The following is a 23,431-nucleotide window of genomic DNA, read 5'->3' as shown; positions in this document are numbered from 1 at the left end:
AACATATGCTGTTGAACTGTCCACTAGAAGCGCACGAAAGTTAATGGAAAATTCAACAGAATTTTTGTTTAAAAATTCTGACGAAAATCAATTAAATTAGTGGCTCTTCCTGCACCTTTAATTGACTTCAAGTGAATTTTCATTAACTAGTGCCAACTCAATATTGAAATAAGTCTCATAACAATCACAGTGAAAATCTTACGCATTTGACTTCCGCTCCCTTTCGTTTCACATGGACTCGGGCCTCCAGAGGTGTTCGAAGTGTTTTTTTCCCTCGTAATGTGGGATTATAAGACCATTCATTATTATTTTTTTCCCTCTCTCTTTCGTTCTGTCTCGCGCTCCTCGTGTCAACAGATCTCGGGAAAATGCGCCCGAGGTCTTTATTAAAAATGAGGAAAATTTTTTTTTGTTCAAGTACACAAAACGCGGTTCCCGCCCCCCCTCCCCTGAGGTGTCATTTTTTTCATCCCTGGGAGGAGAAAATTTGTCGAGGTACAGGTGCCATGATTTCCTTCAAGGCAATGAGATGGAGCGTAATTACACGTCCACGACAATTTTGTGGGCGCCTTGGATGTTGCAAAAGCAATCAACGGAATAGAATATTGTATGTGCGGGAGATGTGATGAGTGGCCACCGCTGCATCGAGTGCAAAGAAAATTGGCACTTTCCAATTATATTTCAAACTGACGGGGGATGTAGAGCAATTTTACTGTCGTGGTTTCTTATAATTTTGCAATTTTTCCTTCCGATTGGAAGTTTTGGAAGTGCAAACTAAGAATTTGAGAAATTGAGCACACGATGTAAACGGAATATGTCAATGAAAGCTTTTCAAAAAATCGCCATAGTTTTACTGAACAAAATGACCCAAAAAAATTGTTCTCTTTAACGGAAAAAAATTAATTGAATTATGTTTTTTTTACGCGAAAATCGAGATTGAAGTGCGCAACGTCTTAGAATCAATTGAATGTTACTCACAAAATTAAAGAAATAAAGAAAAAAAAAATGTGGTGGTGAACCTTCGAACGTTCACCGAACTCGGACGCTTTAAATCGTCCGGTGATCTCCCACCTGGTGCTTCCCCATCTCAGCAAAACTCTCGCGCCTTTTACGATTCAACGCAGTCTCCATTCTATTTCCAAGCGCACGACAACTCCAAGGGGAGTAATAACAAGAGACAAAAGGATCAAAAGGGCCACAACATTTGACTATTTTTTTGCGTCTTCCATTTATCATTTTCATTTTTTTTTTTCATTAAAAAAAATCTACCGTGAATATCGTGAGTTTTTGTGAACAGTGGGGGGCAAAATGGGTCGTGCAATGGTGTTTATGTTGTGGGGATTGACTGCGATTGGCCTTGCACATGCAGGTGCTGAACCGGAGCTACTCCCTGCAAGTGATTTGAGCAACTTCTCAGGGGTGAGCTTCTTGCCAATTTTCCCTAATTTTTTTTAACAACCCTAAATTAATTTGACAACCTGAAAAAATTCGGAGATGTGGAGTCGATGCTGAAGTTTGTCGTTACATTTTTTTATTCCCATTTTTTTTTCAAGTTTTTAGCTTAAAAAATAATTTTCATCGAAGGATACAATTTTTTAATGATTCATTAGAGTCGAAATGATCGAGGACCTGCCTGATTTTTTATTTATATTTTAATCACATCTTTCGTGCTTGTAAAATCATCTCGAGTGTGCAGTTACCCTCAATCGCATTTCGATTAGTCACGGAAAATTTGTTTGAAAAAATTGGTACAAATGATGTAGTGGGTCAGAAGTCAGTCTGTCAGTGGGTGAATGTATGGTCTCGGTTCCACTTTCCTGTGCAGGCCGCGATGCCCGGTGTCCCGTGGTTGAAATCATTATATCCCATGTGCATTTTAAATAAAAAAAAAACAATAGAAACAAAATCCTCCAAACTCACTGCATTCAGTGAAAGACAGAAATAATTGCTCGATCGGTTGATCACCTCCTATTTTTTACTGCTATTTAACTCAAACATTTATTTACATTATCTGTCAGGGCCTGTCATCCTCACGTATATATTTAGCTACGATAATTTATTTATTCCGAATTTTTCAACTTTTTTTTTGTATTTATTTCTCTACTGAAGACTCCCAGTAGTTCATCTCAACTTCAATCAGACGTGCTCAGTCCCCTTAACACGTCATCTGTTTCTCAGCTCTCAGCGATAGGAGAAAATGTTTAAAAAAAATATTTTTCATCATTTAACGAACTTCTCCTCAAAAACGACTCTTGACATTTTTCAGAATCATCTCAAAAAAATTCCACGAGTACCGGAAATTGGAACTTTCAACTCGATCTGCCTTTCCCCTGATCCTCAAAATTACTTGAAAATTATTAAAATTGTAAAACGAGTAATGAAAAATGATAATTCACCCGGTTGGAAAATAATAATTGTCTGCTGACTTCGCGAACGTCTTCAACAGACAATTAACATGATATTACAACTCACCCCTCTGAATTACGTTACTTAAAAATAATCTAATACAGATAATTCGGAGTACTAAAACCAGAGGGGCAATGTCTGCTCCATATACCCAAGTAATTGTCGAAAATTAGTGCTCATTACGGCCGTTCCCAAATACCTCAACTGGCATGCAAACTCATTAACTTATTACGTGAAATTATTTCCTTCTGGTGTTGGAAACGATTCGTTTAAATAGTTATTAATTTTTTTACCTGTAAATTTACAAATGGGTGAAGGTGAAATACTTCTAACAATTCAGTTAACCAAATTGGTAAATTGTCGTTGCTATAATGTGCTGTAAAGTAGACCCTTAACTCAAAATTAGTTGACCCAAGAAACGAGTTTTCCAATTTTCGCCTAATTAATGGCTAACGGTCATTAATCGAGTGTTTAAAAAATTAAGTATCCAATTAAAATGAATGAATTATTTTTCACTGGTGGTCCCACTTCCAAAACTAGTCCAGTAAAATGATATTTCCGCCGGGATCTGCGTTTGTAAAATATTTCAAGCGAAAGGATTCGGATCCCAGATAAAAGAGAAAGGGGAGAAGAAAAAACGGGTGCAAATTCGTTGAAAAAAAGTGAGAATAGTGAGGTCGAATGAGCGATGGAGAAGATCTTGAGGTAGATAATATCCCTGTACCTACAGAGACACGAGATTTCCGCTTTTTCGGATGTCAATTACGAAATTAAAGGCGAAAGGTCGAGACCAATTTCACAGTTGCTATTTACGCTGAGTAAACCTTAAGGTTTCGTGCGAATAAAAAAAATGCGGCGATATTTTTACGTTTTTTTGGTATTTAGAGACCTTTGGACATTCGTGTTCTAGGTCGCGAGGAAATCCAGGGGGAATTAAACGTTGGGAAATTGTGAAAATTGTGCAAGTACGGGAAAAATGTCGAGTTCATGTCTTTTGCAAAGACAAATAAAATAATAAAATTGCATTTTTTTTCTCTTCAATTGCCCGGAGAAAAAAAGTTGTCTTTCGTAAATTATGAAGAATAATTTATGAATAATGAATAAATAACTCATAATTATTCATGTCTCAATGACAGGAAAGTTTGCAGTCATGAAGAAAGTTTTCTCCTTTGTTGTGAGTAAAGATAGAGAAATGGAAACTAAAATATTTGTCAAGTGCTCGTAAAAAATATTTGAATTTCACGGTTCGGGTGGTTAACAGCTCGAGGCACTAGAAAATTCAATTTCCAGTTGAAAAATTATTGCCAATGAAGTCAGCTGGAGCAGTCCATTTCCGAGAAACAAAAATTTCCTGAATTCGCAGAAATGGTGACCTCTCGCCCCGAGAAAGGCCCATTATCTCAATAAATGTAATTATCACCTCCACATGAGGATGAACTTGAAAACCCTTTGCATTTCTTCAAATTAACGGGGATAAGGTGATTACGAGCACTAGAGAGTTAAACCTTGAAGTGAAAACAACTTGTGCACCTGTGGACAACGTAATTGATGACACTTATTAGATTTATGAATAACTTTCTTCTTCGCACATATATTAATTGAGTTCATTCACTTGATAAAAAAATTTATTTGCTGTAAAACCGCGAAAATTCACTTCACGTTCAAATTATTAAAAATAAAATTCCACAATTATCGAGTCCAAAATAAATTCGTGCAATTCTCGACTCAAATATTCCAAATTCTTCTTCACAATCTTTGCTTTTATTTTTTCATTTTTTTTTAACATTTGAAACCAGGAAGAAAGAATTTCCAATCGAATTGGACTCGATAAGGAAACATTTCTCGCGTAAAAATGTCAAGAGTTTGTTTCAGATAAATAATTATTCTCCACACAAACATAAAGCCAACTAGTCTCGTGTAATCACCAACTCCAAGTGAAAAACCACGCGACAAGGAAGACCGGAAGTGCGAGTAGTCTCTACACTCGCTCGAGACGAGAGAAATCTCATCGAGTGAGGTCACACGAGACTCACAATAAAAAATCAAGAAGAGTGAGAAACTGAAAAAAGGAGTTTTCACTTTCAACCGATGATCTCAGCTCGCAACACATAGAATTTACTGCACGATTAACTAGTACAGTTGCTTTTTACGATTCGATATTTCTGGGCCCATGGGAATAATCGAGAGATCGAAGTCTGGAAGACGAAGAAAGTTCTTGAGGGCAGGGGGAACAGCCTTCACCTTCGATCTATCGACAAAATTTTTTCATGAGCAAAAGCAGACGAATGAAAAATGTAAAATCACTCAAACTCCTCGAGAGCGAGAGGGGGAAGAAAAAGGAAAGTTGAAAAAATTGAATTTTTATAAGGGGAAGTGAGGATTCCCACGCTTATTAAAAATAAAATTCAATTGAATGGTTGACATAACGATTAAAACATTGAGAGTATATGCGAATTGCCTTTCACTCTCGCACAATCTGGGACTAATCTATTGTGTGAGAGAATTCTTCTCGACGTGTTTTACATTTTTTTTTTTCTTTCCATCCACGTTCTAGTTCTACGCTCCTTCCATCGAGGTATTTTTTTTTATTCCTGTGTTTATAGAAAACGGAAAAACCGTGTGACGGTGGTGATTTTGTACCGAGAAACTCGGCTGTTTTTGTTTAGTCTTCCGTGTTTAATTGCCGAGGAATAATTATAAAAATCTATTCAACGGTGGACCAGCGAAATTGCAGAGAGACATGTCCGACGGAAAATTTATATAGCGTTCCACATCTTGTGACGTCACAGGAAATTGTTGAAGAAAAAAAATATTTTGCGAAATATCCACTTACACGGAGGGAAATTTTAGGTGAAAATTAGACACTCAGGGGGGCGAAACGAGGGACGAAGGTTTTTGTTACAACAATTAGCCTGAGGAGCAATTATTATGAGGTTTAATTTTTTATTTTTATTTGTCGTTATTTTTTGAAAATTCTATTTCTCCGGTCTAATCACTGCCAATTAATTACGTTTCAATTACGATAATCATATTACTCTAGAAGATGGGCATTTGCTACGTGACCGTGAATGAATTTCTTTAAATTTTCGATGTTCGATATTTTTTTTCTCAGTCTAGGAAGGGAACCATTATTATCCTCGATATAATTTTACAAGAAAAATTTACGAAAAAAATTACACCGAGAAACTCCGCCGTTTTTATTTATTCTTCCGTCTTTAATTACCGGGGAATAATTATAAAAATCTATTTAACGATGGAGCAGCAAAGTTATACAGAAAATTTAATCCTTTTAAAAAAATTCAGGCGCGACAGAAAGTCCCACCGTTTAGCTCATTTCTTCGCGGCCTAATGAAGTAATATATAGTATAAGTATATGCAACATTACTAAGTCCATAAAAGCACTTAATTTAACTCGACGTTTTTTTCTTTACACCTGTGGTCTTTCGCGTTTCACTCGGAATTATCTCGGTAACTATCGACTTTAGAGGACAATGTTGTCTATAACTTGTTTCGAGAAATGAAATTCTCTAGAAGAAAGATCTTATGACATTTTTCGATAGACGACCCAGATCTCGCGATATCTCGCATTATCCAAAACCGGAGGGAAACACCACCTGTCGATACGCCATGCAATGCTCATTGCGTCCATCATAAATCATAAAAACTAGATATGACCGAATGTTTTCTAATCCGTTCACTCGCACATTGAACCGATTCCACGGAAATTAATCAACGAAGAGCAAAAAATCCCACTGACGGCTCCATAACTCCCGTTAAAACGACAAATTCATGGATTTAAAAAATTGAAAAAAAAATTGTTTCCCGCCAAGTGAAAAATCCCCTCATAACCGATGAAAATACTTCCGGTCAGTGAATTATGTAAAAGAAATTTATTTATGACGATATTCGGATTGAGTTTGCGGCGGGATAAATATTTTGCGCGCCTCAGGCGCAATAAAATAACTTTTCCTTTTCTTTTTTTTTTTGATTATGGTTCCAGTGAAAGGATGACCGCTCGGGGATGCCCCTCTCTTCGTAATTCCGTATTGGTCCCGGGATGACCGGTTATGCGGTTGTACGAATGCCAGGACACGCGGGGAAATGAGATGAGACTGATAATTCTCGATGAAACATTCTAATCTGGAATGCGACGAGTTACTTTCATCGGAGGATGTGTTAAGCCGCTAAATGATTAATCATTTTTTCTTTAGAAAGTCATAATACACTTGACGAGGTCAAGCCTGTTGAAGATGATAACAAACCCGATGAAGAAGATCAACAATTTCATTAAAAAATTATCACTCGTGCGAAAAGTAAAATTTGTCACACGTTTTGCACGCTCAGCACGCCATCACGGTATCACGAAAAATAATAGATTTATCAATAATAATAGTCTCAAATAGATGTGATGATTCTCGAAGCATGTGTTAACTGGTGAAAGTGGCGTCGAAAGTCGCCAGATGTGAGGATGACGCTGATGCCCTGAGAAAAATAATCGAAAAATATTTTTCCATCCAAAAACTATTTCGTAAACGAGTGGAAGTGGATCCCGAGAAATTGTCCATTAAAAAAGTTCTTTGACATTTTCTCATACACCTGCTGAATCCCTAGCTATTTCCCAACTCATATTTTATTCCGTACCCTCGCTGAATTCATCAGTCGACATTGTAGATTAAATTTTCCAAGTACACATCGCCACTTTCTACACATCCTCGAGTGCATTGCACGGCTATTCAATCCTCCCACAATTCACATTGTACGACATAAATGGATATACAAAAATAAGAAATTCAATGGAACAAAAAATTACAATTGAATTTCTATACATATTCAGTTTAATTTGATTGATTTACGTGAGAGGTCGATTTCTCATGCCCTTGAGGCTCTTATAAGGAAATAAATTTAATTTTCCATTTCAAGAAAATCACATTATTTCGTTCTGCAATTTAGTTAATTGCGTCTGAACGAATCGGCCCAAAATGCATTGAAATATGTGAATAAAGGAGATTAATTGGGGCCATTCACAAGCTCAAAATGATGAAGAAAAAATTGACTCATCAGAAGTTGAATAGCGTTCTTTCTATTCATTATCCCACAAGAAAAAATGTTACGAGTTTCACAACGAAAAACATTATTCATTAGTAATTGCTAGGCTTACGTCAAAACAAAAAAATCTATTAATAATTGCTGAATTGCGTGGACGGCTAAACGTTTTTTTTGTTTCATTCAAAATACAAAAAACCGACATTTTTGTGCGCGAAGAAATCGTCGAAATCGTCGTTCCATATACTAATTTCACTTGATGACCTAAGGGTCATCTTAAAGCATTATTCCTCCCATCAGTTGTAGATTTCACTCTTGAACAGTAGAATGGAGGAATTTTCTGGTATGCATTATTATACCTTTCATTGCGAAAGATTTCGAGTAATTTCCGGGCGAATGAAAGCCCGAGAAAGCTGTTATTACTTTATTCCTTTCTGGATGATGCATTCAATACGGATGAATGCATCTCCTCCACTTTTCTCGCCAAATTGGATGAATTCCGTGAGTTAATCGTTTCCTATCTCTCCAATAACTGCTTCTACCAAAAAACTACATAAGACATTTTTCGAAGATCTAAGAATTCCCCACAAAAAAGTTCTGATGACATTTTTCCCTAGAAGATCTCCTAAGCCTCCTAATGAGCCCGTAAAAATTATCTGTTTCCAGTTTCCAACTCGTCACACTCCAGACCCCCGCGTCCGGCTGTCCACCACCCAACAGCAGCAGATCCTCACCGACGTCCAGCAACATCAATTGCGCTACAACTACCCGGGGAGCTCCCACGTGACCTTTCCGCAGTCCCAGCTGACGTCCAAGTCCGACGCATCGCTGTACCCCTCTCTCGCGAAATATAAAGTCGATCGAACGAAGCAATCAACAGAGCGACCGTTCCCGCAGACGGCCCAGTACTCGATTCCCCAGTTTTCCTCCTCCCTCTACCCCAACCTGGCAGGTGCAACAGACCTGCCGAGTGCCTACTACAACGATGCCTCTTCCATCAGCCTCCAAAGCTACTACGAGAAACAGCGAGAACTTGATCTCCTTCGGAAGCAACGAGAGCAGCTCATTCTCGAGCAAAATGAGCTCAGAAGACAGCAGGAGTTGCTCCGACTCCAGCAGCTGAGGGCTCTGACATCAACAACTACAAGTACCACTACCCCGACACCAACGACTCCCTCCACGGTATTGTTATCGTCCCCAACAGCACGACGAATTACACCAGCGGAGTCTGAGCTGTTTCTGAAAGCCATTGCAACTCATCAAAAGAAATTCTCGACCACAGCGAAGCCATTCACAACGTCCCTCACACCACTCACAACTGCAAAAGCTCACCAAGATGTGAAGACAGAGGAGCCTCAGGACATTCCCAAGGATCTTCTGCAGCTCATTCAGGCGCAGAACCCTCAGCTGATCGGCACAGGCAAGAACAAGCCCCAAATCAAGATCATTTATCAAACTGAGAAGCCACCAACGAGGCCAAGCAAACCGAAAACTTCTGAGAAGGAACAGCTACTTCGTCAGCTAAAGCTGGCTCTGGCAGATAATGGCGATGATGAGGGAAAGAACGTGACGACGAGGGACCTGGTGTTGCCCAATGGACGTAAATTGCAGATTATCCAGGCGCCCAATGGTCTGTCTTCCATCATTCCGAATGAGGGCTCAAGTCAGTTCCAGACGGTGACACAGGCACTGGATCTGAACTCTGGTTCCACGACGACGGTGAAGCCTGCCAAAGCAGTCCTGGAGGAACTGACCAAGGGAGTGCTACCTCCCGGCGCCGATTTCGAAGTCTTGAGGCACAAGGATGATGGGAAACTTGAGGACGTGGCCAGGTCGACGATCCAGGGAGCCGGGAAGAAGGTGACGTTTGTGGTTCTGGAGGAGCAGTCTGATGGTTCCTTCAAGGTTCAAGGGGTGAAAGGCAATTCCAAGGAAGACGGAGGGGTCGATGTTGAGAGCATCGTCGAGAAGATTAAGAAAGGGGAAATCAAGCTGCCACCGAGCTCCAAGAGCCCCAGGGAATCCAAGACCACCACGAGGGGGGTGAGCAGAGTCGAGGAGAAGGTGACCACCATCAGGCCGACCACTATCAAGTACACAGGAGTACCTAGTGCTGCAAAAGTTAGGGATGGGTGAGTTTAGAGCTTGAGTACATGTAACATGTCGAGATCGTAAGCGTCAGAATTTTTTACAGCATCCAGTGGTCCATTTTTAATTTATAGTTGAAGAATATATTAGATTTGATTGACTAGACCACATAGTGGATAATGTAGAACATCCTTTCCCTCATCTTTCAATTTTTTCCTCTGAGATCTCTCCTCCACCGAATAATGAGTCAATTTCGACGTATTTCAGGGAACCATCGATTGATTATTCTCCCCAAGTGACGGTAACCCCAAAATCAGTGTCTCAGCTGGACAATTACGTGACGTCAGCATCGACTCAATCAGCCAATATCTACAACTCAATCTCGACGTTCAATCCAACAACAGCGAGAGCCCCATCCACCGCATACAGATCAATCTCCACGACAATTCAACCACTGAGAAGTCATTTCATCCCAACAATGGCACCGGTTAGTGAAATCATAAGTACGACACATCCGCCGGTATTCACGACCTCGTATGCACCTCAATCCTCGTCGTACGTTCACTTCACTTCAACGGCTACACCGATACCGAGGGCCATTTCCAGTACTGAGGCTTCTACTCTCAACAACGCTGGGGCCAGTGAAAATCTGATATTCAATGATTTCGGGGGAAGTCCAGGATCGTCCTTTGAAACGAGTACTGGGGGGGAGTCTCAACCGCTGGAGACCATTGCCAATTTTCTGAGGAGGGAGGGACTCTTCGCCATGGCCAAGTATCTCAGACAGTCAGGACTAGATACCGTACTCAATGAAACTGGTGAGTCTTTATTTTTGTGTCAAAATAGCAGATGTGATATGATTTTTAAATGAAAGATCTGAGGAATGGATCAATAATTATTAAAATTTAGATTCAGAACAAACATTTGTGGCTCTTCCACTTCTCGCTTCGTTTGATTTGTTGATTAACTTCGATTAATTATTATTTCCATTCTAATCGTCGATTAAAGAAATAACGAAAATCGAAGAACGAATACTTTCTCATATTTTAATGACTACTTTCGAAACATAAAAACAACGGAACTACACATGTGAAATATGAATACCCATTCACATAAAATTTCCAAGATATTTCCATTTTTATGAATAAAAAAATTTCTCGTCGACAGGTTCCCTAGACCCAATTCTCCAGCCCTTCATCTCAACATCTTTTTTCTTTCTAGAAACTCGCACGTCGTCATTTTATCGACTATTTTCATCTCTGATTTTTTATTTGAACCTCTGGGGGCTGGCCAATTGATTTCCTCTTTTTCTAATTACAAAATAAGCATCAATCAATTTTTTTACGGTCAATAGCCGCTCGTAATAAAACACTTCACATTCCCTTCGTATTTTCCCATCTCCAGAGGAACAAAAAACGATGTGCGGATGAGAAATTGAACGAAATTTCGCAATGAAGAGGAAAAAAATGTGAGAGAGCGCGTGAGAACCCGATTGAACGCGTTGCGATGTGAGTTAATGAGAAGTATTCCAAGTGTCTTCCTTATTGAGAGCCACCACATGAAGACGTATTACTTACTCTCGCGGTGGATCATCCAGGAGTCATATGGTTACGCTCTAATCACGAATTTATTTTCCCCCCGATTTTTCACCAGCGATTTGCTGCCTTCGTTCCACTTGATTGGAGGGATAATAACAGGGCACTAAATTTTTATTGGCTCCGCTGATTTCCCGATATTTGTTACTAATCGTTATCATTTCGTTCAATCACGAGAGATTCACAATACGGAAACAATTTTTTTCTTCTGAAGAACAGGGACATTTCATCTGGTAGTTTATGAACAGTTGGTGGAAGAACTTCTTCCGCAGCTGTTCCTGGCGATGGCGATGGAGAGGCAATTTTCATTGATGATTTGAGAGGCATGAAATGATAATTAAGCGAATTTGTAGAGCGTAAAAACTCTTGAAATGCGATCAAAGAATTTCTCAATTTTTTCCCCAAAGGATAGTATCACTTCCCGATGTTTTTCGCTGGAAAAAAATGCGAGATTTTTTTTTCAGGTCCCTACACGATATTTGTGCCCACCGACAAGGCCTTCAGGACACTCCTAGTGCAGCTGGGAGGCCCTGAGAAGGCCGAACAGAAATTCAAGGAAAATCCGAGATTGCTAAGTGGTGTGAGTAAAGAATCATGTTTATGTTTTTTGTACCGAGCGGTATAAATATCACTTTCACCAATATTTACACCACAAATACATATTTTTTACTTAATCACCAATAACGTGCACAATTTCTTCATTATATTTCCGTAATACCGTATCGACCCGCAATAATTCGCAAATAATCATAAAAAAATTATTGTATTAACAAAACTAAGATAAGATTGTGACAAATCATTTGTTTCGTTCTTCTTTTTAGAAAAAAACCCTAATGAATTTTCCTTTTAATTACCAAAAAATAATCATTTTCAGTTATTATTGCATCACGTAATCCCAGGTGCCTTCAGGATCGACTCATTGCAAGACGAAATGACAGGAGTTTCACTCGCCGGAACTCAACTGAGAGTGAATGTTTATGATATGCATGATCAAGAGTGGAATGACGTTAAGGTAAAACAACGAAAATAATTTTAAAAACTGGTAAAGGTAATGGGCGTAGTATTTTTTAAACGTAAAAAAATTCGCTCATTAGACAAGCTCATTTAGCGAATCAATTTTCAGCTAATTAGTGAACGTTTTTCTGTATCAATTGACGCAGGTGACAACGATAAACGGAGCAAGAGTAGCGCCCAACAAACGTGATATTGAGATACCCCAGGGAATTGCCCATGCAGTAGACCGTGTTATGTTTCCACTTCCTGTCGGTGATTTAACGCAGACCCTTGCTGCCGATCGCGAACAGAGATTCGGTACTTTCCTGAGGATACTACATGCATCCGGTCTCGAGGATACCCTTGCTGGTAATTAATGCATTTGTTTAAACAAATTTAACTGCAAAATTCAAATCTGTGCAACTTTAAATCACTTCAGAGTGAGTACATAGTTGTGTAGGTAATTATTACGGTAATGAGCGATGTTAGGAGAAAATATGATGAGAAACTTTTTTTAGAGAATTTATTTTTCTACAAAAAAGGTTCTGAGGTATTTTATGATGGGATTAATCGTTATGGGAATATTGGAAAAAATAAGGGAAAGTCTTTGAGTCGAACGTGAAGAAAATTTATAATTAATGATTCAACGCACAGAAATGTCGATAAATGTCAGAACTTTTCTTCTGCTCGCATTACTTGAAGGAATGCTAATGTTGCCATCAAAATAAATTACAGAGTTTTGTTAACAAGTGGAGCAACAAATCCTAATTGCAGAATCTGTGGCAATCTAATAATAATGGAGAAAAAAAAAGACTAAATTGTGTTATAAAACGTATTTTAACGACTGATGAGCATCAGAGTGAAAGTGGAACAGTTGGAACATTTCAAAGATCCACTAAAATGGATTACAATTGTATTTCTTTTTGGATTAGCAAATGAATCTGGAGTGTTTGGCCGACATTTGAGGAATAAATTCCCGCAAATTTCCTTTTAATCTCGTGAATTAACGTGACGCGAGGGCGAAATTTCATTCAGGTGGGCTTTCCGGGATATTATATGTGCCTTCCTACTGTGGATTCATGTTATATAAAGCGAAGGGGGGAGATTAAATCGTGAGAAAGGATGCGAGAACCATTTATTCTTTTTTTTAATTAAAGACAAGATTTTTTGAAATGTTTATTTTGGAGGAAAGCGCCGAGACTTTTTCTTGTAGATCTAATTCTTCGTAAAAAATAGAATTTGTTGGTTGAGTGGTCAAAAATATTTCCCCACCTTTTCACGCAAATTTTGTATTGAAATTTTGCAATGGGCAATGAATGAATGATTGGGAGTTGTTATGACAAAATAAATTTACGTTTCTTCTTCAGGTACCAAGACATTCACAGTTTTTGCCCCAACGGATTCGGCGTTCGCCGCGGCGACATCGAATTCCGGGCGGCCGGTGTGGACCGAGGGCGATGGTCCAGAAATTGCAAAAAACATAATTTCACGGCATATTATACCAACAACGATGTACACGGCTGGCATGAGGTTTTACCATCAGAAGGACACACTCAGACCCCAGTTCACACTGAGAATCCAGAAAAATGGAGGTCAGTAATCGATTTTTCACGACATATGAGTGAATTTATATCTCGAACTTTCGAAAATTAACGCGAAAGAGAGAGGAACAGCCGTAGGCTGAGAATTTCGTCGAAAGTTATCGTTTCGGGATGACTTTGGTGATTGTCATGATAACCCTCTTGACCCAGTAAAATAATCATGTTATTGGAACTCCTCTCACCGGTCATCTAACGTTGATTTATCGTTTTCTCTGAGTTTCGTTTTTCTATATTGACTAGTCGGCCGATTATCGTGAGAATCGTTGATAGTAGGGGGAAATGTTATGAAACATTTTTTTGGAGAATGAAATTCTCTAAAAAAAAGTTTTTGTCACATTTTTTCCTGCACTCTCTAGTTTTCGAAATAATTACGATCTTAGATTGAATAGAAGATAATTGAAATTGAATCATCCCACAAACGTTTCCTATTTAAATAAATATTATTATTATTCATTATAATTTATGCCGACTGTTCTCACCAGCCTCTAATAATTATCCACTACTTTTGTCATTTGCTATCGTTATGGAATATTTGAAAACACGAAAGTCTAGCCTTCATTGTTGTTTTCTAATCTTTATCAGTCACTGCTCTGATTGAGGTGAAGTATGACGCAGTTGTTGCGAGAAACTAAAAATAAGAGAGGAAATATAAAAAAGAAATGGAATATAATCCTTAATAAGGATTTAAATAATTAGTTTCATTTAAAATTGAATTTGATTTTCGAATTCCTCGATAACTCACCGACATATAATTTTCCATCAAGAGCGGATTTAAATTTCCGACCAACAGCCGAGGGGGTAATTTACTCCTGACTAGAATGAGTCCTATTGTTTTCTGATGTTTGGCATCTAGGATTTCCCAGCTACTGGCATAAGCTGCCTCCCCCACTGCCAATGTCTACCAATAGGATTGAAAAATTCATTGAGACATGTGCAATATCTTCGGCTTTGATAAATTTACTTCCTGTGCAAGTAGATCCCCCGGAAGATAATAGAAGAGTAACTGCTGGGCGTAATAAATAGCGAGGACCATGAAGAGAAGAATAATCGTCGACTCCGTGGTTTTCTGTGACGAAAAATAATGAAAATAATTTCTAAAACTCCAGCTAATGGAGTTTTAAAGAAAATAGATTTTTCATTATTTATTATGGAATTTAGTAGAAACTCGAATGACAACTGGGTGGGAAAAATAATATGAAATTTCACAGGAATTTGACGAGTTGTCGAATTCCTACTCCTGGGATTCGAATTTCTACTAAATTCGACAATATACATCAGGTGACAATACTTACGCTCGTTATTGTCAACCCAGCGCAGCAAATAGCAATAACAGCTGCCAGGAACAACAGCAAGACGATATAAGTGAAGGACGTGTTGATGAGAATGACATCACTGCAATTGTTCAAACTGAAGAATAATTTGGAATTTAAAAATTGTTGATTATCTCGACAACCGCTGGTTCTAGGAGAAAATATCCCAATATCTGTTTCACAGCTCTTTAAATTTTCCACATTAGTGTTCTTATGACATTTTTTCCTAGAACATTTTATTCTCGAGAAAATGGCAAGCGAAAGAAAATAAAGGAATCATTTACTCAAGAACGTTGGCATGAATTTCTACAATTCCGGAAATGACCCTTTGCAACTCGTGCCCGAACTTCCTACCGAAATTCCTCACCGATAAGGTCCGCAATTTATCCTGAACGACCTTCAGCCTGGCACAGCAATGGCTAACGTACCAGACGAAAGTGAATTCAGTGGAGCAGGCGCACGCCAGAACAGACGTCAAAATCACTTGATGAAGATAAGAAATGGCATATCCCAGGGTGGAATTCTGGCAATTCCAGGGGTAATAAGCGAGAAAGGGAAGCTCGTGAGTGGATCGCATCAGCGGCAGACTGAAGTAGCCAACCATCAAAACCAATATTGATCCGAAGACAGATGTAGATGCGATGTTTCCATACTTCATGTACGCCCCGAGGTAGTTGTACTCCTCGCTGTTTGGATTGTTCAGACATTCCTCGAGGCTTATCGAGAGCTTCCTCAGGGGTGATTTGTTGTACCTGTAGATGCAGATTTTACCGAGGGCTATGAACAATGCCATCTGGAAGTTCAGAAGATGGACGAGGAAATCAAGAAAGTGATCAGATTGATGACCGGGCCTTATCCTAGGATTATCTCGATAAGGAAGAGATCTACGGGAAAATGGCATCAGAACTTTTTGTAGAGAATTCAATTCTCGACAGAAATCTCTAATGACATTTTCTCGTCAACCCAACGACCTTCAAGATAATCCGCTCCAACGATCTCTTGAACATCATCAACATCGAGGACTTACGAACCATAGGCCCTATGCTTTCAGCAGCAGCGACAAAATTCTCACACTTGATGTAGCACGTCATCAGCATGCTGAGGCCTTGCTGGAGTGCCATCATCCCCACAGCAATCAAATGTCCATAATCAAAAATTTTGCTCATGAAACTCTCAGCTCTCAGCAACGGCCAAAGTGCGAGAATTCTCAAACAATAGCTCGTTAAATTCCAGTGAAATTTCAGATTATTTTTCCCACCCATTTGTCATAAAATTAAACACTCTTTCACCATCAAAGCACAAATGATAGATTCGTCGGAGGTTCTGACACTCAAATGAGAGAATAATTTTTCCTTCCGAGGGGATATCATCAATATTACCAACAGGTAATTAACCGATCGATGAGTGATTGCTGTCATTTCTGCTGTTCAAAGACCGATTGTCCGGGTAATAACACATTCTCGATGGGAAAAAAAATACTTTCCATTGCATTACGGGAAATTGATGCCATTAAGTCATTATTGATACGTTTATCTAGGGACGCCATTACGCTGGCAAATTGTACCGATTGTTTCGGTTCCCATCGCGATTAATTTATTCTTCGCGAACGGTGAGTCACGTCAGATGATGCGGAAGGATAATTAGTGATGATAAAGAAGTGGTTGAACATCTATCAAATTTTTGTTAAGAATTCTAGGGATTTTTAACAGCAAATTTGTTGTGGAAATTATTTTATTAATGTCTTGCTCATTATTTTGTACCAGAAATTCAATAAAAATTCATTATCATTACTCATTATTGAGTGTATAGACAAGAGGTGCCTGTGGTCCCAATATCACTGAAACTGTTCTGTTCATGAAATAAATTAAATAAATATAAATGAGATAGATCCATATTTTTCTGCAGAATATAATATTTCATAAAAAAAATAAGAAAAATCAATTTTCTGTTCCAGGTCGTATCAAAGTAAATGAAGCTCAGATTTTAACTCACAATATTCCAGCAACCAACGGTGTGATCCACGCAATCGACTCAATGCTCTGATCATTGAAATTCCTTTGAAAAACACCCGAAAAATCGTAGAATCGGAAACCTGACATTAAAAAAAAATTCGCCACAAAAAATGTGAAAATGTTTGACGATGAATGCCATAAGGTCGAATGTAGAAGGGTTGGAGAACGTCCATAAAGCACCACGTGCCTCCAAAAGGAATCACAATTATAAAAACATTGAAAACAGAAAAAAATAGAAGTTCCACCTCCGAATGGACTTTCTCATGAGAAATTCATGATCTTTTCAACTGGAGCACGTGGATAAATTTAGCACCTAGGCTTTCGCCTAGTCGACGACTATGCAAGGACTAATTTATGAGTAATCACTTGAAAAGAATTAAAAAATGATAATGCACGAAGGAAAGTATTAACCCTCTTCATCCCTATTTTTTCTAAACCATGAAAATGATAAATCTTCTGTTGTATAGTGATGGTGATGTGTCTTTGATAGTTCTACCTGTTTAAGTTATCTGTCGAAGAGTATGTATTAATGCTAAATAAAGTGTACAGAATTTTTAAGACATTTATTTTGATCTCCTCCTTTAAGAAAACTCATCAGAAAAGATCAACAACTTTTTCAGAAATATTTCGGTAGGTCAAGGACTTTACACGAGCTTTAGATTGTCCAGAAGTTGTTCCAGACCGAAATGTCAATAGGTTTTTTTGTGGAAAATTTAGTTCTCTAAATAAAATGTCTTTTGACATTTTTCCCCAAATCCATTTACTACTGAGATAATTACGCTAATTGGACTCTTCGAGGATGGATTCTCCATTTTGGAAACGTCTTTTCTTTTAATTGTTCTTATTTATAACTTTTGAATCAAAGTTATTGAAGAATTACCGATGAAAAAATTATAAGGTTTTTTATAAAAAAAAGGAACTGCTTTGTAAAAACGTCTCGAGAGCGACCGATTTAAAAAAAAATGGCGGCAGACAATTACAGTAGCTTTTGAAATTCTCCACAAAAAAGCTAAAAATAATCGTGGATTCATCAAAAAACATAAATAAACTGTTTCCTCCGAATTTTTAACGCAAATACTCATAACCTAGTTCAATTAATCTATGAGAATTTCTCAAATCTGATATTTTATTCAGTTAAATTGAAGTGAAGATAACCTCCTAGTTCTGTTCTGTTCGGTGGATATTATCGAGAAAAAGTGGAAACAGAAGATAAATAAATGTGATGAATAACAATTCAATAATGTGACGTGAAGGAATAAATGAGTTGATTGAAAATTGTTGTGACAGTGAGTTTTCTGGATTATGTCGAGTGAAAATATTGTTGTTGAGCGGGAGGAGGGAGCGATTGATGGAGACAGACATCAGGTGCAATTGACAGATGCCATTGGAGATTCGGAAATGTCACAATTGTTGAGGGAACAGAATCAATTGTTAATGAGACAGAAGTCACAACAGTTCGTCGAGGAGATTAATTTCAAGGAGATACAGACGGAAGAGGTTAGAATCTTGTTTTCCTCGAGAGTTTCGCTTTTCTTTAATAAATTTCGCTTGACATTGTCATTGCCAATTCTGCCTAATTATATCAAATGGTTTTCAACTCCTATGACCATTTATTTACCTCAGCTCACAGACTTCTAGCATTTAAATAAGTCGTGAAGGGAAAATGTCTATGGAAATATGAGCGAATATCTCCAGAACTGTTGGATTCACGAGGAAATGTCAAAGAAACAATTTGTTGGGAATTCTATTGTCAAAAAAAAATGTTTCTTGATACATTTACGTAAACCCACTCATTCCCAACATAATCACGCAATTGTCAAGACTTTGACTTAAGAACTGGTCAACAATTTCCGAAATTTTACCAAATTCTGTTGTAATATTTTTTAATTATTTAGGTTGTTGGTAAAGGCTCCTTCGGGGTCGTCTACAAGGCCAAATGGCGGGGGAGGTATGTCGCTGTGAAGCACATAAATACAGAGGGAGAACGCAGGGCATTTGCTGTAGAAGTGCGACAGTTATCCAGGGTCTCACACCCGAACATCGTGAGGCTCTACGGAGCCTGCACCACGGATCCAGTCTGTCTCGTCATGGAATATGCTGAGGGGGGATCTCTCTACAATGGTTATTTGATTTTTACCAACAAACCACTTCTTCATATTTGAAAATTCAATTTATCGTTGCCGAAAAATTCAGGATAGCGATGACATCCAGATTAGTCTTCCGAGGATTTCGTGAATAGCTCGGAAACTATTGGGTCTGGAGGAAAATCTTATACGATATTTTTTGCATACGATTTAATTCCCAAAAATAAATGTCTGCACTTCTTTCCTCCCAAACCCAACCGTTTCTGACATATTCCCGAAAACTGTTGAAGAATTTTTCTGTTCATCGAATTCGTCTGTTAATTTTGGATTTTTGCTTGTAGTCCTTCATTGCGAGCCCAAGCCACATTACACCGCAGGTCATGCCATAAGTTGGGCCCTCCAGTGTGCAAAGGGAGTTCAGTACCTCCACAGTATGAAGCCAAAGCCACTGATTCACAGGTAATAATTAACTAAGAATAGTAAATAATTTTCAAACTCCCCAAAAGGATCGTAATCTCTCACAATTCATTTTTTTCAATTCGTGGGATCACCACACCCACCCCAGAATGTACCTGATTTTTTTAGGTCTTTCTAAAGTGTATGACTTCCCAACAAAACTCCTCTAATCCTAAACATTGAAATTAATCAACTGCTAAATTTATTTCATGTCATTAATGTTTCAGAGACCTGAAACCACCGAATCTACTCTTAATCCTGGGTGGTCGAACCCTAAAGATCTGTGACTTTGGTACTGCCTGTGACCTGAACACTTATATGACCAACAACAAGGGCTCAGCCGCATGGATGGCCCCTGAAGTGTTCGAGGGCTCGAAATACACTGAAAAGTGTGACATATTCAGTTGGGGAGTTATCCTGTGGGAAGTATTGACGAGGCGAAAGCCTTTCGATGACATTGGAGGCTCTGCCTACAGGATCATGTGGGCAGTGCACATAGGACAGAGACCACCACTCATCGAGGGTTGTCCCAAGCCCATTGAGGACTTAATGACGAGGTTCTTTAATTATTTTCAAGTCTTACGGCATTTGAAGTCTTATGACATTTTCTTTAAAAATCAACCGTTACGAAGATCAAACTCGTAATTGAATCCGTAAAATTTCAGGTGCTGGCAGAAAAATCCTGAGGGTCGCCCTGGGATGGAGGAAATAGTCACAGTAATGACACACTTGTCAGAATTCGTCAGCGGCGAGTTGGAGCCAGTGGAGTACATGCCAAGTAATAATAAAAATAAAGAGAAATCGAGAAAATAAACTCAATCATTAATTAATGTTTCTAGGTATGAGCGAGGAACTCGGGGAGGACATGTCCAACGAAGACGACACGATAGATATGACGTGGAACGAATCGAGTCAATTGGACAGGGACGCAAGTGTTCCTGGGGATGATAATGTTCATGAGACCCTCGAGGGTGGTTTGAAAAATGGACCAGGGAAAGGGGAAGCCTATAGTTCTGATTTTCAGGAGTCACCAAGGGTCTTTGCAAATGACGAGGAGATGGAGGGCTCCACTGTTCGAGTGACATCACGACCTCCAGTGGCTCCAGTCCGGTCTGGGGGGCTCTCCAGAATGGAGGGGCAGGGCTTCCAACCCCTTCACATCGATTGTGATCCAGTAATGATTTATTATTATTCTTCAATTTCATTTTCATTAAAATACATTTTTTTGACAATAAATCCTCCACATTTCAATGATTTTAAAATGAATTAATTCATCTCAGGGCTCCTGGGAGCTGCAGAACATGGCAGGATTCGATAAAATGGGACTGAAAACGAAGAAAAATCCCGAGAAAGTACCCGGTGAGTGAGTGAGATTGTCAAGCTCAGGCTAATAATTTTCCTTCAAACTTCATAATTTTATGTGAAACAAGATAATCAAAGATTAATTTTCTCCCGTGATGTGGAGCTCAGTCTACTGCAACAATGACTAATGAGTCATAGCAACGTAGAAATAACCACGTGCCCGAATTAAAAACGTGAAAATAAACTCCCTGAGTTGCATTCAGTGTATTTCCTCCAGAAGTCGATCGCAAAAAATCGTTCAGTCCCTAAAAAAGTAATCTCTCCACGTGGGATATCAATAAAGAATAATGATCTCGGTATTATCAACGCGTTACCATGTATATCCCTCGAGCTTACGTGATCGACGGAACGAAAGCCTGTAATTCCCCTCCCAATGGTCTTTTGGGGTGGAGTAAAATTTATTTTGAGTACAAGAAAAAAGCTTCTGCGATTTGAAACTCTGACTCACGGGCAAAACTCGGACAGTCCCAGCCAGACAACGATGCCAGAGGTCCCGCGAGTCATCGTTTCAATCTGTCAACAAAAGAAAATGAGAATAATCTCGTTTGTTGTTGAGATTAATTCGTCAATCTGACGGACTGAACAAATGCCAAACCGATTTATGTGAATAACTGCGAAACAAGCAGCTTTAGAAGAAAGTTCGTGAAGACTTTTTTTATGACAAATTGAATTCCCTATAAAAAATGTCTTATGACTTTTTTTCGTAAAATCAACAGTTACCGAGATATCATCGAATATAATCGCTAATTTTTTTCTTCACGGTTTAAGCACTTGAATTCGATAAATCGGAGAAATTAATTTCTCATTGGAGGTGAACTTTTATTATTACCGAATCATCTCCCCTTGGTACTGCGAATTTTCCTGGGAATGGAGGGGGGGAAAAGATTTTGCCTCCCCGACAGCAGGTGTGGCTGAGTCAGCCTCCCAGTTATAGCTGTGGGTTTGTTGTGTTTAAGAGGAGAGTCCAATAGTATTCGTGCGGGAGTCATTTTCACATCGCAATCACTGCGGTAATTTTTATTCGTAGCAAAATCGTGAAAAAAAATTTCAAAATATTCTCTTAAAATTTATCCAGAAGGAAATATCGAGATTTCTGACCGTTGGGGCTGAACTATTTTGCTTCTACCCCTAATAAAATAGTTTTTTTTCCTTTCAAATCGAAAAAAATGAATTTGTAATGGATTAAAGCGATGAATTAACGATTGCGACTGAGGAAATTGAAATTGTCAAGGGTTTTTAACCGTAAAATGGATGTGAGTGATTGAAATAATTAAATTATGTCGCACTACAATACGAGAACGGTGATTCAGAGGAGGGAGGCCAGTGTCAGCAGATACTCATCAGGAGATACCGAGTATTTGGAGAAATTCTGGCTATTGTTGAGTTAGTTGTCTAAATTATCAAATGTTTTTAATTGATAAATTCTAACTCACGAATAAAATACCGGTCTTTAATTAATTTGATTTCATTAAGATAAAAAATATATTTTCTCCGTTGTTTCAATGAAACTAGAGAGCAGTACAAGCGCAGATGACCTGGAGGATGTGTACCGGGTCCTGGACACGGAGCTACGACCCTTAACCCCGGACAACAGTTGTCAAATATCAAAAGAGATATTCGATGAGCACAAGCTCCTGGCCCAGGAGTACCTGAAAATTCAGACTGAAATAGCCCTTGTGGGGCAGTACAGGAGTGACATGCTGAAGAATTTAAGTCCTGATGCCCTAAAGGATCAGCAGGAGCTCAGAAAACTCGAGGACGAGAAGGTAACAGAGAGTATCATGGACCGATTTGTACAACTGATATTTCCCAAAAAAATTCCGCTGCCAAATGAATTTTTACTCAAAGAAAAAATATATTCTTCCAGGAGTCATTGGTGAAACTCTACAGGAACTTGAAACGTCAGCTGGAGTTGATGAAGGGTCAAGGGAGGGTCACCCCGACGCCGCCGACCGGCTCATCGAACCCAGCAGTTCCTGGTAACGACGGCTGGGTCTTCATACCCCGGCAGGAGCCATCGAGAATCTCCTGAGTTCGATTGACATCATCATGTGACCATTACGATTGTAAAAACATCATTATTTATAAGCAATCCCATAATTCATTCGCACTTTGAGGAACAAATCATTCTGAAAATTCATAAAAATCATGAACTTGTAATTTATAATTGTAATGATACCGGTTAAGAATTAGTTTAAGACGGAAAGTCATTTATTTTGTCAATAAAAATCGCATAATGATAAAATCGAGATTCAAAGAATTTCCATAAGCTGTCAACAAACTTTTTTCTTCAATAGTATTAAATTCATAATTAAACTGGGAAAAATGGCGGTCGAATAGCTCTTAAAAAAGAAAATACATCGTAGTCTTCCGTCATAATTTCTATTGCGTTAATTAAACCTAGATTGTCAATGAATCTGAATCTCCCCGCCTCGTGCTAATAATAACTGTTCCTTAACACTCAACTACAAGTCACGAACG

At 38.6% G+C, this 23,431-nt stretch overlaps 3 protein-coding genes across 4 annotated transcripts; 2 read left to right on the top strand and 1 right to left on the bottom strand.

Moving 5' to 3' along the window:
- The first annotated feature begins 22 nt into the window (after positions 1–22).
- Positions 23–17,606, top strand: LOC135166961 (uncharacterized). The gene is made up of 8 exons (XM_064129744.1): positions 23–1,419; positions 8,116–9,581; positions 9,805–10,355; positions 11,597–11,712; positions 12,007–12,144; positions 12,293–12,494; positions 13,493–13,717; positions 16,991–17,606. Exons 1-8 carry the CDS (start codon positions 1,309–1,311, stop codon positions 17,077–17,079), a joined length of 2,898 nt encoding a protein of 965 aa, XP_063985814.1. The 5' UTR covers positions 23–1,308; the 3' UTR covers positions 17,080–17,606.
- On the bottom strand, positions 14,104–16,984 carry LOC135166982 (odorant receptor 49b-like). Of its 2 annotated transcripts, none has more exons than XM_064129778.1 (6): positions 16,068–16,984; positions 15,321–15,829; positions 15,019–15,133; positions 14,688–14,792; positions 14,469–14,624; positions 14,104–14,354 (listed from the first exon to the last, which is right to left on the bottom strand). In XM_064129778.1, the coding sequence occupies exons 1-6, from the start codon at positions 16,296–16,298 to the stop codon at positions 14,295–14,297; spliced, it is 1,176 nt and encodes a 391-aa protein (XP_063985848.1). In that variant the 5' UTR covers positions 16,299–16,984; the 3' UTR covers positions 14,104–14,294. The 2 variants fall into 2 exon arrangements, with proteins under 2 accessions (XP_063985848.1, XP_063985849.1); XM_064129779.1 differs by having other exon boundaries at positions 14,106–14,354; positions 15,019–15,118.
- A 423-nt stretch (positions 17,607–18,029) lies between the features above and the next one.
- Positions 18,030–23,371, top strand: LOC135166967 (mitogen-activated protein kinase kinase kinase 7-like). The gene is made up of 9 exons (XM_064129753.1): positions 18,030–18,545; positions 18,944–19,169; positions 19,474–19,591; positions 19,816–20,145; positions 20,254–20,366; positions 20,428–20,762; positions 20,869–20,947; positions 22,463–22,716; positions 22,818–23,371. Exons 1-9 carry the CDS (start codon positions 18,351–18,353, stop codon positions 22,980–22,982), a joined length of 1,815 nt encoding a protein of 604 aa, XP_063985823.1. The 5' UTR covers positions 18,030–18,350; the 3' UTR covers positions 22,983–23,371.
- The last annotated feature ends 60 nt before the right edge of the window (positions 23,372–23,431 follow it).

This window comes from Diachasmimorpha longicaudata, chromosome 10 (assembly GCF_034640455.1).
Source record: "Diachasmimorpha longicaudata isolate KC_UGA_2023 chromosome 10, iyDiaLong2, whole genome shotgun sequence".
NCBI classification, from domain to species: Eukaryota; Metazoa; Arthropoda; class Insecta; order Hymenoptera; family Braconidae; genus Diachasmimorpha; species Diachasmimorpha longicaudata.
This window is presented reverse-complemented; position numbering and strand designations above follow the sequence as displayed.